General features: G+C 42.0%; 1 protein-coding gene across 2 annotated transcripts in view; it reads right to left on the bottom strand.

Moving 5' to 3' along the window:
- The window catches only part of ADAMTSL1 (ADAMTS like 1), a 669,103-nt gene that overhangs the window by 529,156 nt on the left and 121,153 nt on the right, over window positions 1–18,794 (bottom strand). For both annotated transcript variants that reach the window (XM_066604352.1, XM_066604351.1), the window contains exon 2: window positions 18,028–18,147. In XM_066604352.1, coding sequence (XP_066460449.1) covers window positions 18,028–18,147 — 120 coding nt within the window. The remainder of the gene's footprint in view (window positions 1–18,027; window positions 18,148–18,794) is intronic.

Below are 18,794 nucleotides of genomic sequence, written 5' to 3' on the forward strand. Positions count from 1 at the left end.
GTGATTATCACGGTCATATAGGGGGGCAAAGCCATGTTCGCCTGAATTCTCCCTGACTGTTACAGAATCCCCCGATGTATGGGTCACACCCTGACGTTGTGCAGAGATTCTAGTAAACAGTCAAAAGATCTAACTCTCATGGCAACGGCATATGGCGGGATGCACAACTATGCTCACGGCTACAGAGTGTAGTTGCACATCACATGAACGATTTTTTTTTTTGGGGGGGGGGGGGCGTGAGTTTGAAAAAAAACAGCAGGAGCATAGGTCCTGCCCTATCTTTCCCACACGCAGGGCAAGTCCCATACTTTCTTACCCATATTATCAATGGGCGAGAAAACAAGCCATTAAAATCAATGATTATCACGGCTGCATGACGGGACTAAATCATGCCCATGTGAAGAAGCCCTCAAGGTGCCGATATAAATTGTAAGAATTTATTGAAACATTTTATTATAAAAAGTTTACAAATATCCAGAAATGAATCTACAACGTATTTCAGATGCTACACGTGTCTTTAGTAACGGCGGGGTTTCTTTTGGCTTTGTTTTAAAAGTATATCAATAAATTCTTGAGTTTTATACCCGCACCTTGAGGGCTGGAATTTTTGGCTGTTTACAAGTGTCTCTACATCAAGTCAGGGTGTGACCCATACACCGAGGGACTCAGGATACTTATGGAATGCTGAGCTGGAATTGGAATGCACCTTTATGAGTTTAACGCTGCCTTCACATCAAATCTGGCACAAAAAAACAGAAGAAAAAGTCCTGCATGCAGGACTTTTTCTTTCGGTAACATGCCGGGCAGCTGAGCGGAGACCCTTATAGTCAGTGGGGCCCTCCAGCACTCTTTGGCTCCCCTGGAGGACGGATTCATTTGGCAGGCGGATTCCCTTCTCCTGCTCCCTGAACTGAGCAGGAAAACGGAACATATCTGTCTATAATAAGATATTACAAAGTTTCTTATCATTGCTCATGCCATTGAATTATAAAAAAAAACTGAAGCAACTGTATAGCTACAGGTCTGTACTTCGTTAGCCAAAATGGCACAAAAAAGATGGTGCATTTGGCTAATGGAAGCGATCAAGAATATAGTTATAACCGCTGTAATCATGAAAGAAGCTCTCCTCTCATGGCGATAATCGACAGGTTGCTTTATATACATGTATACAAGGCAGTCAGTCATTCACCCAGTCAGGGATGGGAAGGATGGTGACGGAGTGCTCCCCTCATGTATACAGTAAACTCAGGGGCGTAACTAAAGGCTCAGGGGCCCTGATGCAAAAGGTGAGCTGGGTCCCCCCCCCTCTATCTGTACCCGTACCCATACCTAAACCATGCTTCTGGGCCCCAATGCAAAACCTGTAACAGGGCCCCCAACTATAATGCTTTATTCATAGTACTGGCCCTATATGTAGAAGAGAGGCCTTATGGGCCCCCTAAGGCTCCTGGGCCCGGGTGCAACCGCATCCCCTGCACCCTCTATAGTTACGCCCCTGAGTAAACTCATAACTATTAGTCTGCTGTATTCTTCTACCACTTCGATTGGCCAAAAAGAACAAAGAAATGTTGGTAACAGGAGAATGGATCTGTATATTTAATATGCTACCTTTACATGGTGCAGCATATTTAGATGACAGATCTGCCTTGAAATTTGGCAAAAGTGGACAAAAATGTAGAAATTATGAATTAACCCATTCAATCTTGTCATCTGAAAGACTTTTAAGATGCACCACTCTCTCCATAAAAATGAAAGCCATTCCGCATAGACATTGTAGCTACGTAGCTTCTGAGACAAGTATTGTAGGCTCATGTTAATCTGTCTGGTTTCCTATCAGGAGCTGCAACGTTGTAATGTAGAAGTATCTGTTTTATAGACATTAGGCGATTTTCCACTGTCAACAGAAACAGAGGTCATAAAGCCGTACACATAAAATTATATTTCAGGAATACAAGTCATGCTGTGCTCCAGACAAATGTTTCCAGACAGCTTGGTTAGTGTTGTATGTCTACGATAGTCCTTCCATGTAGTCCCTGTACATCTGATATTTCTTAGATTTATTCATTTTATAGCCCTTCCGATAAACTCAACTGTTAAATCTGCACAAGTTCAGGAAAACAAGTAATTATTACATTATCTTTAAAACCATTTATTTTATCTGTCAAACTCAAGGACCGTCACATCATTTTTTGTGGTCTGGACGCAAAAGGACCGGCTCTGCACTGTCCCTGGAGGACGCAGCTAGTGCTTGGCAAAGGGGGCAGTGCCAGCACTTGGAGCAGGTGCCATCTTGGATTCTGAGCTCAGGTTGCACCTGCATACCGCTTTGTTCAGCAACTCACAGGTGATGGCACAGCTCTAACAGCCCTACCAAAGTACCCTATCCTTCCAGGTAGGAAGCTAAAGTCTGTGGAAAAAACGCAAGGAATTCCAGAAGACCTGCACTAGTTGACAAAATTTACATCCTGTGGAGTAATTCCTTCTCAGGCCAAAGCGCCCTTACACCCAAGACAGAAGGGCAGGTGTCTGTTTTACCCTATAAATTCTATATATGATAGTTGAGACCATTCCCTAAGGGCAAAAAAAAACACATAGGCGCATACACTAATACGCTCACCACTATGGAGTGTATTAGCATATGAACTGGGTTTTGGGGTTTTTTTTTGACTATTCAATCTCCCTGCTTTTGCACGTGAGTTTGGTAAAAAAGCAGGATGATAGGTCCTGTCCTATCCTTCTTGCAAATGGTATCGCTGCTGATCAGCCTCCCCCGCTCCAGACTCTCCCCTCTCCAATCCATCCTGAATGCGGCAGCCAGGCTCATCTTCCTGTCCAGCCGCTGCTCGGACGCCTCTGCCCTGTGCCAGTCACTGCACTGGCTGCCCATCAAATACAGAGTTCAATTTAAACTCATTTATTTCATTTACAAAGCCCTCTGTGATTTTCACAGCCGCAAAATGGGACAAAATAATGGTCATCTGAAGAAGCCCTGTGTTTGCCAATAATGCAGTTCTATGGAGGAAGGAGTCCTGCACAAGTTCTTACCATCCAAAGGATGGGACAAACCATGGGTTGGTGTCTTCTCTCCAAGTGAACTATAGTAGCCACATGGTCTGACCTTATAGTATGTACACCGTTGATACTATTATGCTTAGATACATCTATGTTCTTAGTTTTGAGGAAAAAAATTGGCAAACCATAAGGTGGAACGGTTTGAGAGCCATACTGTGTTTTTTCTACATTCTTTCTAAATGGTGTTCAGAACGACTAAGTAAATATAAACTGTTTACCAGAAGTGTAAAAAAATGTGTTCGTCTTAACTTGAACAATAAATCATTATGTCTGCAGGACTAAATATGAAAAGACATAACTTTTATTATCCTCCCATCGCGCAGAGATTATACAAATTACTTGCAGCTGTTTCCTTTTATTGTTCTTTTCACTCTATGAATATTTGTTGTTGGCATGTTGTTATTTACTTACTTTTATACGGTCTGCTATACAGGCGCCCTTCAAAAGGAGAATCAAAGTCAACCTACTTATCCAAATTGTCATTTCCAAATAGTATATAGTATCTTATCATATTGAAAGTCCCGTTAGGTGATATTATTCGGACGTCCAGATACTGTATAAGCAGTGCTTTGTTTTGCTTCTTGGCTGCCCTTTGTTAGTATGAGTGTTTGTACAGTACACGCAGCTGCACAATAATGTTTTGGCCTTTCCTATTAAGTGTAGCAGATGTGAAGGATATGAGGCTACTGGAAGTACAATAATTTGACAGAAAACACAGAGATGAAGCCCAAGACTCTAGCCACAAAAACGTTGTCCATTGACCCCCTGAGAAATACAAATTGCTTGCTACTCAAGATCCCTTTCTTACTCAGATGTACAGTGAAGGTTTTAGGAAAGCAAAACTAAGAGTAAAAACACATTATCTTATATAGAGAAGGAATTCTAATACCATTCACAGGCCTAACAGAGCTTTCTCCATAAGAACACTAGCTTATATCTTGGCAGCTGTAGATTCCTCCATTGGAACCAGCATCGATATGAAGATAACATTTTCGATGCCTAATATTATTTCTTCAGCAAGTGATTATCCTTAAAGGATTTCATGTTGTGTACTAAGATGTTGCTCATGTCTTCTTTCTACATTATTTATGCCCAAAAGACTCTGATGTCATTAAAAAAAGGTGTACCAATGTTTGCATGGTCCATCAAAGTGTACTGGAGTCCAAGAGAACTGGTATACAACCCTGAGCAAAAAGACAGCTTTATTAGCCCTCAACCCCAAATACTTGTTGAAGATGCAACTAAAGCCCTGGTACATGCTGTGCATCCATCTCTGGAGGACATGTCCCTTTCTTAAACCAATCTGGGATTCTGTTTAAGGACTCCTTCCCACGAACAGATTTCCACCGCGTAGTTCGCGGCGAAAATCCGCTGCGTTGCCCGCAGCTATTAGGTTCTATTGAACCTAATATATCAGGGCACACGGTGCGGAATTCCATCGCGGAATTCCGCACCGTGAAATCTCCCGTCCTCACCCGTGGCATGCTCTATTTGCCGCGGGTGTACGCGCGGACGGCTTCCATTGCAGTCAATGGAAGCCGTCCGTTCACGCTATCTCCCACTGTAGCACAGCGGAAGATAGCGTGAAAACGCTTCCCCGCCTACTGCGGTGGGCGTGTCACGTGACACGGTGGAGGTGGGCGGGGAAGCGTCATGCGGGAGCGAGGACGCTGGATCCGCAGGTAAGTATGAGGGTCTCCTGGGGGGCGCCGTGGCGGGCTCCGCCGCGGAATTTCGCGGCGGACCCCGTCACGGCCGTGTGAAGCCGGCCTAAGACAAATATGTCAATTAAGTGACCGTATAGTTCCAAAATCCTTTTCTTTAACCTACCATTAGATAATTACAAAAACATGATCAACAAACTCCTGGCTTTCCTGCTCGCCGGAGTTAGATTATTAATCTCTCCTCTATGGCGGACCTCACAGTGCCCATTAATCCGTTAGTGATTAATTAAGGTGGGCTACTAATGCCTGATTGAAGAAACAAACAGCCACAACTATGGGACTCTTGGAGGAAATTCTGTTCCGCTGCTCTTCTCTCCTTCTGCCCTTAACAGCCACTGTAAAACCATCCTGAACCAACCTCAACCCTTGTATTGCTATGCTGTGTATCAATCCCACATACCCCCTCCTCAAATCCTCTTTACCTCTCTCCCCGTTCCCCTATTTAGGCTCTAGTACCTAGTCAACTAGGTATATTCACTGTCCCAAGGCATCCAGATTTTGTTCTAATTTTAAAGAATATGATGCCTTAGGGTTTAAACTCATTTCCCTTAAACTGCATTTCGACTGAATGATTGTCGCTCAAAAAAATTGTTAAAAGCAGCCAATGACTGAATGACGGATGAGAGTCCTGCACCTCTTGTCCGTTGTTCAGTTTCAGCCAGCATAGCAATTAGCGCCAGATCGTTCGCTCAGGCAAACCAGATTTCTCATCCCGTGTAAAAGGGAATAAGTACCTGGACAACTAGAAAAGATAATCCTTATCTATTACTGTTATTGTTAACAACTGAACTTGCTCCACACTCGTTATACACCACTTCCGCTACATCCTTTGTAATTTGCTTTATTACCTTTGTTACAAACTGTTTATTCTGTTTTTAAATAAACAAGATCTTTGAAAAGAATAGAAAGTCATACAATAAAGCAGTATTGTGCCACACGGTGGACTCTTCAAAGACCTGGTTTGTTATCAGATCTAAGTACTAATCACAACTGCCAACAAATCTCAAGTCACATACCAAGGAGCTTCCAGCAACAGGTTTGTTGTGAAGGTCATTTTTTTCACCCAGGAAAATGGTACCATAAGTATTTGTAATGGCAAAGCAGTCACTTTTAATTCTTCCACCACAGTGTCTCTGCCCCATCGTCTCCCTGCCCAACCATATCTCTGCCCCATCCTGTCTCCACCGCATCCTGTCTCTGCCCCATCGTGTCCATGCCCCATCGTGTCTCTGACCCATTGTGTCCCTGCTCCATCGTGTCCCTGACCCATCATGCCCTTTCCGCATCACGTCTCCGCCCCATCGTCTCCCTGCCCCACCATATCTCTGCCCCATCCTGTCTCTGCTCCATCATGTCCCTGACCCATCGTGTCTCTGCCCCATCATGCCCCTTCCCTATCACGTCTTTGCCCCATCGGGTCCCCACCCCATCGGCTCCCTGCCCCATTGTGTCTCTGCCCCATTGTGTCTCTGCCCCATTGTGTCTCTGCCACATCATCCCCCTTCCCCATCATGTCTCTGCCCCATCGTGTCCCTAACCCATCATGTCTCTGACCCATCATGCCCCTTCCCCATCACATCTCCGCCCCATCGGGTCCCCACCCCATCGGCTCCCTGCCCCCTCGTGCCTCTGCCCCATTGTGTCCTTTCCCCATGGTGTCTCTATCCCACCTTCCTGACGACCATAGAGAAACCTGAGGTTAAATCAGAGAAGCAAACTAAAAATTTTAATTTTCTCTGTAGGTTGATGTCATCATGCAGTCTTTGATATAGGACCATCTGCAGCCTTTATAATTTAGGTCGTCTCTTTCTGACAGAGAAACATCTAATTGAAATATAATGTGCTGCAGTTTCCCAGGGGCTGATATAATGTATAGCAGCCAAGAAAGGAATGCCTCATACCGTTCTGTCCTGCAGAGACAGACACAGATACGGACACTACTTTAGTGGAAAACTTTTCATAATATTTGCTGCCAATGAGACACATGGAAATAAAGGTGTGGGGACAAAGGAGGGAGGAAACCAAGGCCGCTTCTGGTGACAGAAAGGTTATGGAATAGTTATGAAATTGTGCTTTATAATATCCAGGGGAAATGAATGCATACAAAAGTACAACCTTTACGTGTGTTATGTGACCTTACATTCAACAGTACCCATTGAATTACTGCAGTAATGTAAAAGGCCCAGCCCATTATTAAAGCCAAAATTATTGACAGTGGGAATATCTTCAATGCTCGGCACGGCAAACACTGCAAAGCAATAGGCTTAAGGGACACATGATATATGATGTAACCCTATGGCAATCTATGACCTCACTGCATTTAATATCGCTTGCTCCATTTCTCATTTTACAAATAGCTATAAAACACCGTAGGGAAGCAGTAGTTATAACAAAGATAAAACAATTACTGCAGGGCTATATGTGTTACTGCAGGTGTGACCCCTGGTACAAGAAGCTTTTTCTTAGCATACAGCACATGTAAATGCTGCCTGGGAATGTGCAATGTCAAGCCGTTCTTCACTGTACAAAGTCTGTCGTAATCTACTTATATAGGTTGAAATTAATATTATATGAATGTGCAGATGTTGCCCCGTCAATTTAAAGTTGGGTTCTGCTGGATGGAAGGCGTCTTTAGGATAATGTCATCATAGATGATCATATCCATGCATGATGATAACACCCAAGGAAGCCCCTTATGTCCCCTTTGTTCACATCCAGCATAAAACCCCTTTGAGTTCTACATTTCAGTAAGTTAGAGTAGATAGAGTTAGCAGCCGAGGGGGACCCTACTATATAGATATTCTTTAAGATTACGTTTCTAGTGTTCTGCCTCTCAGTCCAACCTAAAAAGTTGAACATGACAGAATCACATATCACAGTCTTCGCTATCATTTGGAAAATGCTACTCAATAGTTCTCAGAATCTCGGATGGCCTGGCCATATGTTGAGCAAACAGATGTATGGCTTCTTATAAAATATAGGTCTGGACTGTAACCGTAATTGGTCCCGTACTTCTGTATCCAACACATGACCTACAGAGAGCTTGAAAACTATTTAAATGAGAAAGGTAAAGAATTGCACTATTTTCACATTATGTTTTTTAATTCAGCACTGGTTACAAATCAGGTGGCTTTTTTTTTATGCTAAGAAGTATATATATATATATATATATATATATATATATATATAAGCCCAATGGATGGTATTTGGGGACTTGCATTGAAGTGGCAAGGTCTGACAAATATAACCACAGAACCACATAAGATGACAATAGTCTTAGGCTATAATATAGTAGTGTGATGAATACAATATGAACGATGACAACTGTATGTGTGAGGACAAATTCATTATTACGTGGAAATGCAGAAAAGACTTTACAGCAATGTCTGAGCTAAAATAATCTCAGCCGTAGTCCAAAGGTCCAGATGGCTGTCTTTCCCATGTGATAGGCAGCGCTGATGAATGCACGTACCGAAACGTATTACTTATGTATTCGATAAATTAATAACTACGAGGGGGTGCTGATAAGTATTGAGCCTCACCCGGAAAATATTGAGCTAGGAAGCTGTAAATTGCAGGGTCTACTTGTCTGGTTGTCTATTTTCTTTCAAAATATATTTATTAGTTTCCAAGTTTAACATCACGTACATAAAATAAGGTTGGAAAATAGTACAGATAATTATAATGGATACTTGGTTTACAGATTGAACAATTCTTCAAAGACCGCTAGTCGTCAACAGACGAACGGGCAGGTTATAAGATAATCAAGTATGTAGCCAACTCAGGCTAAATGTGTCCCTCCAAAGGTCTAACCGCAGGCCCGCATATTGATGTAGAAGGGATGTTCCAACTCTGTAGGCCTCTCGGCTAGTTCCCCTGAAGGGAAGAACATGTAGGCCCGTACCAATTTAAACCAATATTTTAACTATTGAACCGGGCTAAACTAGCAAAAAGTAGAAGAAAGCAAGTTAACAGAAAAGAAAGGAAAGCTTAAGAAAGAGACAAGAAAGTAAAAGAAGGTAGGATATTGAGGAGGAGGGATAAAGGGAGAGGGTAGGGTAGCTGGGTTCTCTCACCTTCCTCGTGTTAAGGTTGAGCTCCATCTATCGGTTCCGCCAGAGGTCTCCGTCCCCGTCTCCTATATCACCCCCTCATTCAGCCATCTGGAAAATGCTGGTGAACCCCTAAAGTCTATCTAGGTGGCCCATGTATTGTATGTGCCAAATGGCATCAGGCTCGGGTCTAAGTCAGAACTCATGAGATCCTCCATGTATTTAATAAAGTCTAAGGCAGTTACCCAGGCCACCCTCGGAATCGCCCCCTCTCGTCTCCAATGTTGGGGTATGATATGTCACATAGCCATAATGAAATGTCTCAATAACCCCTTTTTAGCATGAGATAGAGATCCTGGGAACATGGAGAGGGGAGCGATCTCAGGGGACAGCACCAGGGGGAATCTGCAAACGGCTCCGTACAGTCTGGCAACGTCGTCCCAGAGGGGAGCAATCATTGGGCAGCTCCACCATATATGGTACATAGTGCCTACCTCAAAATGGCATCTCCAGCACTTATTAGGTACTTCAGGAAAAATTCTGTGGAGTTTGTCTGGGGTCCTGTACCATTGGGTCACTATTTTGTAATTTAGTTCCTGAGCTTTAGCCGATATTGACAATTTGTGTGATAGGCTATAGGATGTGGTCCAGAGTTCCTCGGAGAAGTGTCTTCCAAGCTCCTGTTTGTCTATTTTCAAGAATGCAAAAATCAACTATCTGTGATTTTAACTTATCTTTTTTTTCTGGTCCAAAGTGAACATGGCGGCATCTCCAAAGACGTTCAGTGTGGAAGAGCATAGGACCATAATTAAGTTACTGCTTCTCCAAGAGAAAAGTGCAAAGACGAAATCTCACAAACATTGGGTGACAGCGGCCCTTCATATGCAACAGTTAAACTTTGGGTTGTAAATTTTAAAACTGGCCATTCTGGTGTTGAAAGTGAGAAACTCAGTGGAAGGCCTGTCTCCATCTCCTTGACTGAAAATGTGAAAGCTATCCGTGACATGATCATGGAGGACCGCCGAATATCAGCCTAAAGTATTGCTACATATCTTGGGATATCACGTGAGAGAGTTGGTGCCATTATCCACAACGACTTGGGGATGAGAAAGCTTACAGCCAAGTGGATCCCGAAACTTTTGACAACCAAACAGAAGAGGAGACGTGTGGAGATATCGGTGGACGTTTAGGAGCATTTTACAAGAAATTAGTCAGATTTCCTGGACAAACTGGTAACTGGTGATGAGACATGGATCTACTGTTATCATCCAGAGACAAAAGAACAATCTAAGGAATAGAGGCACAGTGCTTCCCCAGGCCAAAGAAGATCTGTGTGCAAAGGTCTGCGCACAAGCAAATGGCAACCATTTTTGGGATAAGAAGGGAGTTCTGCTCGTGGACCTCTCAAAGGCTTCAGCCATCAATGTAACATATTACTGTTCATTATTGACAAAGCTGAGGCAAAATATTAAGGAAAAACATAGAGGAAAGCTCTTCCAAGATGTCATCCTGTTGCATGACAATGTCCTGCCACACACTGCAGGCTTTCAACTGATGCCGTATCCACCCTATTCGCCCAACCTGGCTCCGTCTGACTACCATCTCCTCCCCAATTTCAAAAAACACCTAAGGGGACAATGGTTTGGGAGTGTTTTGCAGGCAACTAATGCTGCAAATGAGTGGTTTGACCAGCAGTCTGAAAAATTCTATTTGCATGGACTTAAAAAGCTGCAGGAGAGACATTGCAGGTGCATTGACATCCTGGGGGAATATGTAGAATAGTGTGGCAGTTTCAGATTCCTAGCTCAATACTGGGTAATTCCTGTACAATACTGGGTAATTCTTATCAGCACCCCCTTGTATACCTACAGAATGCAGCCAGTTTTGATGATACTGCAGTAGTCCTGGTGACCTATTACTTTGTACTACTTTCCTGTAATGTAAAAGCTGAACAGAGAAAATTTCAAGCACAGGATTCCAGTACACTTACTGTCCACGTGGCTGGCCTTTTACATGTCTACTACCGTACTACTAGTAATGCATGACCAAACCATCATGGTTGCTGTCTGAGTGTTCACTGGTCAGATACTGGCCAAAAAGAGCGTGGTTTCCTCTGCTTTCGAGGATGTCAGGTCTTCTAGAACAGCCAGTTGTTCGAGGACCTGAAAGTATTTGGCCTGTTGGGAAAGAAGTTGCCAAGTCCCTGTTAGGGAACTCAGGCCTATCAGACTCAGTAGTCTCCACCTTGATGGCTGTCAGAGGAGGGGCAATGAATAAGGCCTACGCTTGTACAGTGTCTAACTTTAAGATCTGGTGTGACCCAAGAAAGCTTTAGGCAGAACAACCTTCAATGACAAACCTGTCACAATTCTTACAGTTTGTACCTTATAATACATTTGTCGCTCATATCCGGGTGCAGACGTTAATTAGATCGGTGTGTGAAACATCCTTCTAAGTAAATAAGTCCCACAGTGTTTGTAGGGCTTCTCATATTTTACTATTAAAGGGCCACTCCACTGATTGTTTTCATTCACTATGTAGCTAGCCCCCCAGTATATATAAATGAGTTAGTGTTAAGGTCCATTTACATAAAAAGATGATCGCTCGAAATTCGTCAAAAACTGACAGCTTTGAATGATCATTTGCATTAGGTACTAATGATGTTAAGTAGCTGCTAATGTCCATTAGCAGCTAATTAACATCATTTGCATGTTAATCAGCTTCCAGTAGATGTATTTACAGAACAGCAGGCGGTCTGTTCTTTAAATACATGTCCATTGTTCTGCTGTGGGGCTGCTGGCTAATAACTATGTTATCAGCACTGCCCGCGGAGAACACAGCATGCCGTCCCTCTTATCAGAGATGTTGGCTTTTATGCTGAGCTGAACTCAGTGATGGAACAAGAATGCATAGTAAGTGCATGATGGCCACACATTTACAAACAAAGATGATCGCTCACAAGCCGTCGTTTGGACGGATTTTGAGCGATAACCGTTGTGTGTAAACCAGCCTTTACCTTCCTTAGTTATTTCTTTTCAACTGAAACACTCGGCCTCTATCTCCTCAGATAGTCATGTGATCTCAATTCTGACCAACTCAGATTTACTTGGAGTTATTCTGTCCGAAAAGAATCAATCTCTCAGTCTGTATGATGCTGTCACATGGACTCTACTACAGAAACTGCCTAGAAGGGGGCACAGGCACTCCTATTACAATTACTGATATTTCACATAGATCTTTTCACACAGTTGTAATAGAGGAGATCACAACTCATCCTCCTGACTGTATACTTATGGTCTCTAGCTTATTTCCGTGAATATAGAAGTTAATGGTAATTAAAACTTCCCCCTTCCCAGCAGCCTAGGTAATGCCATGTTAATCCATCATGGGATTGATTGAAAGTGAAAGTAAAGATTCGCATCAAGATGGTTTCTAATAAGCATCAAACAGGAGGCTGCACTGCATGGAAGTTGCTGGGATACAGAGAGGAGACCCCCAGAGTGTGACAGGCAATCAGGTGAGAGGACAGACATGGAATAATCTACAGTACAGCTTACAACTGGATGCAACATTTTTTTGTCACTAAAAAGCGACTGTGCCAGAACTTACACAGACATAGCACTTCTGAAATAAAGACTGTTTGACACCAGCCATGTAACAGATCTATGCTGCAGTGCTGCATCATTGTATGAATTGATGAATTAATTAAAAACGACATCAGAAAAATATCCTTTACCATATAGCATGTATGTGGATAGCAGCAGCAGGCGATAGCCATAAACATGAAGGCATTCTAACGTAAAACACAAGGCTCAGGCAATTCAAAGAACGTATTGGCTTGTGAAATATCAGCAAAGCTGCGTTATCCCAGAGGGAGCAAATGGATTCAAGATAAAAGAAAATAAATAACAGAACAAATCAATGGAAAACAGATGACATGCAGAACAATGGTAAATGAAAACAGGATCCGGACCATCTACTGGGAAATTATGCAGTCAAATTTAGTGACAATCGGGGCATTAGCGCTGCTACGCCTCTTCTTTTAACCCCCAGAGGACTGGCCAATCTTTAGAACAGGATTCTTTTTATAGATTTTGACTCTATAGCTCTTATCCTTTTTTCTTGCTGTAGGTAAGGCTTTATTCTTTGCGGGTCGAATTGAAATTTATGTTGGTGCTATGTTTTTCTATATATATATTGGAATTAAAATACATTTATTTTAACTTTTACGTAAAGGCAGAAAATATACATATCTCTGCCATTTTTATTTTTAATTGGTATACATCAATCACTAATATTGATGTTATAAATGAATTGCTCAGGTTGTTACGAACATGAGGATACCGATTAGGTTTGTATTATTTTAAGGGACTAATATTTAATTTTATATTACAATTTTCTATTCATTTTACTCTTTTTAATGCATTATGGTTTTTAATTTTGATCGAAATTAGGTACAGCCAAGGACGTTGAGTTCAAAATATGTAAGTGTTTGCTTGCATGAACCGCTGAGAATGTATTCTAAATGTATTCTTAACCCTTTCCAATCCAATTTGTATTCTGGTTTTCCTAGGGGGCTTACTCTTTTTCTGCCGTTATACAACAGCGCTATATGCTGGCTAAAGCCAGTACTACATGAGGTGACATGTTGGATAGGCTCCGACAGCAGAGAGGCTGGCAATATACAGTAAGAGAACCCCGACGGGCGTCTTCCAACATCGGAGCTGTACAGCCTTAAATCATAATGCCTTTAGACATCAGACAGTGGATTGGAAAGGGTTAATGTATCTTATATAAAAGAGACGCTTGATGCAATTCTGTAAGAGGTGCTGGAGTTCATCTTCTACATTTTTTACACTTGCTTGCTGACTGATAAGTCGACTCCCAATGCGCTAGGCCATTAAAGGTCTACTTTAGTATGGAGAGGTGAGCAAAACTTTTCTTTTTCCCAGGTGCTTCAATGGCCCATGAGGTGACTGCCCATACAATCATAATCAAAGAGGAGAGGAGAGCTCCATATACCCTCCCATTGAATGTGTTACAAGCAGCACTCAAAGGGCCAAACAGATGCTTATCTGATCTCTGCCATTACATTGGGACTGTGACTGCGTTGTCCCATTTCTAACACAGGGGTAGAGCTGCAGTGCCGGCACTAAACAGTATATACTGTTAATGATATAGGGTAACCTGCTGGAATATAATGTGTTAGGGTGCGTTCAAAAAAGTTATTCAAATGAGTGAAAATGACCAATAAACGTTCAATCTAAACATGAGCCAATGACTAAATGATGAACGAGAATCCTTCGCTTCTCGCTCATCCTTCATTTTATGCAGGCATAAAAATCATCATTGGCTACACGAAAGCAAACAAGCTAGTTGTAAGCGTCTTACTGGCGCTGGATTGGAGCCGCTGTATGGTAGCCAAGCCGGTTGCTGGAGAGTAGTCAGAATAACTGGGAGTCGTTATCAGGAAGTCATGGAATGCAGTACAAATGGATGAGATGGAAGAGTATTCCATGGAAGCCAAAGTTCAGCAGCAGTAGGTATCGATATGCAGTACAAATGGGATAAGATGGAAGCATAGTCAATAGAAGCCAAAGTTCAGCAGCAGTAGGTATCGATATGCAGTACAAATGGGATAAGATGGAAGCATAGTCAATAGAAGCCAAAGGTCAGCAGCAGTAGGTATCTATATGCAGTACAATGGAGGAGACAGAGGAAGAGGAACTTGATCACAGTGGTGGAACACAATAATCATGCACTGAAGGAGTGGCAAGGCTGGGCTTATATAGGTAGCTCAATCAGGAACAAAGACGGGGCCAGGACCAGGAGGCAGGAACTAGGAAACTGGAAAATGTAGAACAAGGCTAGGTTTTAGTTTCCGCTGGACTAGCCTAGCAGAGACAGCTGCCGACTGGGACACAAGAAGTTGTGGGTTGAAGCCCTGACACTAGTGGTGACATCGCCCACTCATGCAAATAAAAATTGGCTCGTCTAAAAGGATGCTTAGATTTCTTGTGTTTGGATGGCAATATTGTGTAAAGTAATTAGCAACCCAGTGGTATGTACCGTGTAGTTTGTAATCCAATATTAGATGTTCACCATTTTGTCATAACAGCTATTCCACATTTCTAAGATCCTATACAAGATTCAATAGTGACCCAATTAGGTTGACAATTGGACTTTGTACAGCCAATTTAATAAGTTGGTACACACAGTATATATGAATAGACAAAACTTAAAGGGGTTTACCAGGGAGAATACTATTGATGACCTATCCTCAAGCTAGGTCATCAATAGTTGAACGGATGGGGTCCATCGATCAGGACCCTGACCGATCAGTTGATTGTGCGCCTGCCGACAGTGCCGCAATTACTCAGGGGTCAGAGCAGAAGCAGCGGAGGTTTCTGCTCCGACCTCTGTGATGTAGCCGGCGCTTGTAACTGCAGGCACTTCTCATGTTGATTTCAATGAATGCCAAACTTGCAGTTTCAAGAGCCGGCCACTACACAGAGGTCGGAGCAGAGACTTCCACAGCTCCCGCTTTGACCCCTGTATAATTGCGGCACTTTCAGCTGATTGGTCGGGGTCCCGATCGATGGACCACAGCTGATCAATTATTGACCACTATCCCAAGGATAGGTCATCAATAGTATTCTCACTGGTAAACCCCATTAAAAAAAGATAGGACAGTTTATTGTTATTAATGTTTGTCAAAAATCCAATGAAGGTCTTGGTGTTCAAAAACTAATACCAAATACTAAAAGTATATGGATTCTATGAGGTATAGGGGTTATATGCTGTTTATACAAACAGCCTTCAAGCATTTCATGACCACAAGTGTAGTAATCATTTAAAAACATTATTTTATACATTAAATCTGCTTAATATGAGAAAAAAGTAATATTTTTTGAAAATGGCTTGTCATCCATCACATTGGACTGACTTGAAGAGTTACTTCTAAAGTGAAGCCAAGAATGGCTGTAGGTTGCATTTCTCAGAAGGCAGACAGCTATTTCTAGTGAGCACACGTCAATGAGCAGCCAAAATCCCAAAGAATTTCTCACTGTCATTCTTCAGAGGTGGAGAGTTTCGCGGGATGCAGGAGAATGACATGCCTATACGCTTTTGGAAAAGCTTCTGTATATAACATAGAATGTCTTCACTCGTCGGATTGTGTAATCCATATCAAATTTGCATGAAACAAATTCCTAGACAGCAAAAAGCTAAATCTGTGACACAGACTGCCTCCCATAGACATACCACTTAGTGACTCTAGCAACACATCATTATTATGTTCAAGCAGCAGATACTTTGAATGAGTGCAGAAAATACAAAGACTTGTCATACATATAAAGATGTCTTCCGGAGCAAAACTATTCCTTATGATAGGCCAACAATGTGGAATCGGCAGGGCCTCAACATTCGCCCAGGAATTAGACTCCCATTCATCAAATATTGTTTGCTCAGTGGTGTACATAGAAGAGATGGGGCCCCATAGCAAAAACTTAAATGCCCCCCCCCCCTCATTACGGTGTAATCCAGGACAGGAGAACCTGGTATTTGTTTCCAGTCCCATTCCCTTTAAAATAACCCTTTGGCCAATTCTCTGTCTCCTTGTTTGCTAACAATGCAGTTCCTCTTCGGAGGAAGGTCTGTTCTCTCTATCCAGTAGCTAAATGGATGGTGCAACCAAAGCTGGGGACCCCTTTCTCCAAGGGCCACACGGTCTTCCTCTATGGCACATACTCTCTTGTCTATGCTAGTCCATCCATATTATAGTCCCGGGATACCCCTATAGTCATAGAACAGCATCCAACAAAAACCAATCGTAGTATATTTATTCACTATATGTTACATAATGGACGAAAAATGCAAATATCGCCTGAATATATCCAACAATGTGTTATATGTTTTCTTAAACTCTCAATGCAATTCATCATGTTTCTAGTACACTATGTGACAGATCTTTGGCTAGAGATTAAATATGGGACTTTAATGTTCATGGCGTTCCTCCATAGTTTTAATGGGGAAGCAATTCAGCAATAGAAGAAATACATGCCAACATATTATATGAATTGTCTATGGACATACGAATTCCATAGTTCTCCTTTAATGTAACTGGTAAACAGATCTTAAAACAAAACAACAAGGAAAAGTTTCCCCCCCCAGAGTTCTGACCCCTAGCCGGTGTCCATAACCAAAAAGAAAATATTACATAACAGGCATAACCTTAAATTGCACAAATCCACAGAGTACTAGCCTGCAATAATGTAAAGCAGCTTTTTGACGAAGGCTGTTAATTTATATCATCGCTGATAGCAGTTAGAAAATGATTCCCCTAGTCACAGCCTTGTATAGATTTAGACTATCGTACATTCAAAGCACATTAGGATATAGAGCAGAACAAATCAGTCTCACAGAACGCAACATAATGGCAAGAAGAACAGTATGGCAGCACTGAGACCATGAATGGTTGCCCTCCAGATTCCACTACTCATACAGTGGATCAGGAAAGTCTTCAGACCCCTTCACTTTTTTACATTTTGTTACGTTGTGGCTTTGTATAAATAAAAAAAATTAAAAAGTTTCCCTCCATCATCCTGCCCTCAATACCCAATTCTGTCTCTGAACTCTACAAGCAGTTCTTTCTTCCTCATGGCTTCATTTTGGCTCTGATATGTATTGTGAGCTGTGAGACCTTACATAGACAGGGGTGTGTCTTTTAAATTTATGTCCAATCAACTGAATTTACCGCAGGTGACTGCAATCAAGGCGTAGAAGCATCTCAAAGATGATCAAGAGGAATGGGAGATACACTTCTAGTGGCATACCAAAAGGTCTGAATACTTATGTCAATGCAAAATGTTAGTTTTTGGTTTTAAAAAAATTACGATAATTTCTAAAATTCTGTTTTCACTTTGTCATTATGGAGTATGGAGTCTAAAATAATAGGGGGAAATCTGATTTTTTTCAAATTTGCACCAAGCCACAACATAAAGTGCAAAAAAGTGAATGATTCTAAAGACTTTCTGGGCCCACAGCATATTATAGTTAGTGCCTCTGGAATAATGCTACAGAAAGTACCAGAACTACCCTGACTGACCAGTAGGGGCACAGTTGAGTGTTTTGTAATACAGGCCTTTGAATATAAATATTGATATAGAAAACCATCCTACCGGATCTTCAATCTTATGAGGGTTCATCAGATCAGCTAAAAAATCATCCTGGTGACTTTCTCTTCTTATCAGAGGAAATTCATGCAGAAACACGGCTCCTTGTGTGTAGTCACTAAATACCTGCAAAAATATGTGCAGAAAATTCAAATTTAGAATTGATTTCCATGTATTTCGTTCAGGTAAATTCAACATTATCACACTTTTAACATCTTTTAAGAAAACATTAAAGGAAAGATCTACTTGCTACCCATTTTTTATAACCATCAATCTGTTCCTTATTTCTAGTAAGAGGTAGAGAACAGATGGAAGGAGACATAGGATTGCCTTCAAATCTGTGGTAGGGACTCTGTTTTCCTGCTCTGCTTGGGGAGCAGGAAAGGGGAATCTCCTGGCTGATCAGGGCTGTCTTATGGAACTGAACAGCGCCAAATAAACCCCATTGACTATACTGGGGTCCGTTCTGTTCCGGTCAGCCACCCATCATCCACCACTGCATGTGGCGCTATTTCTTCCGGTATTTTGTGCCAGATCTGCGATGGAACCTGCAAATATGAAGGCAGCCTAACGTAGCTACACAGGCTCTGTTTGCAACCAGAGAGACATTTAGGAGTAGTAGACACAAAGACAAAGATTTGTAAAGTTGCATCATTTTTCATTTAAGATGCCTTGCAACAATGTTGCAAAGATTAATATAGTCATTACAGAGCATTCAAACATTCAAAACCTGTCTTCATCTAGTCCTTTCCAAAACTGAGAACTTGGTTCAA

Source organism: Eleutherodactylus coqui, chromosome 5 (assembly GCF_035609145.1).
Source record: "Eleutherodactylus coqui strain aEleCoq1 chromosome 5, aEleCoq1.hap1, whole genome shotgun sequence".
Taxonomy (NCBI): Eukaryota; Metazoa; Chordata; class Amphibia; order Anura; family Eleutherodactylidae; genus Eleutherodactylus; species Eleutherodactylus coqui.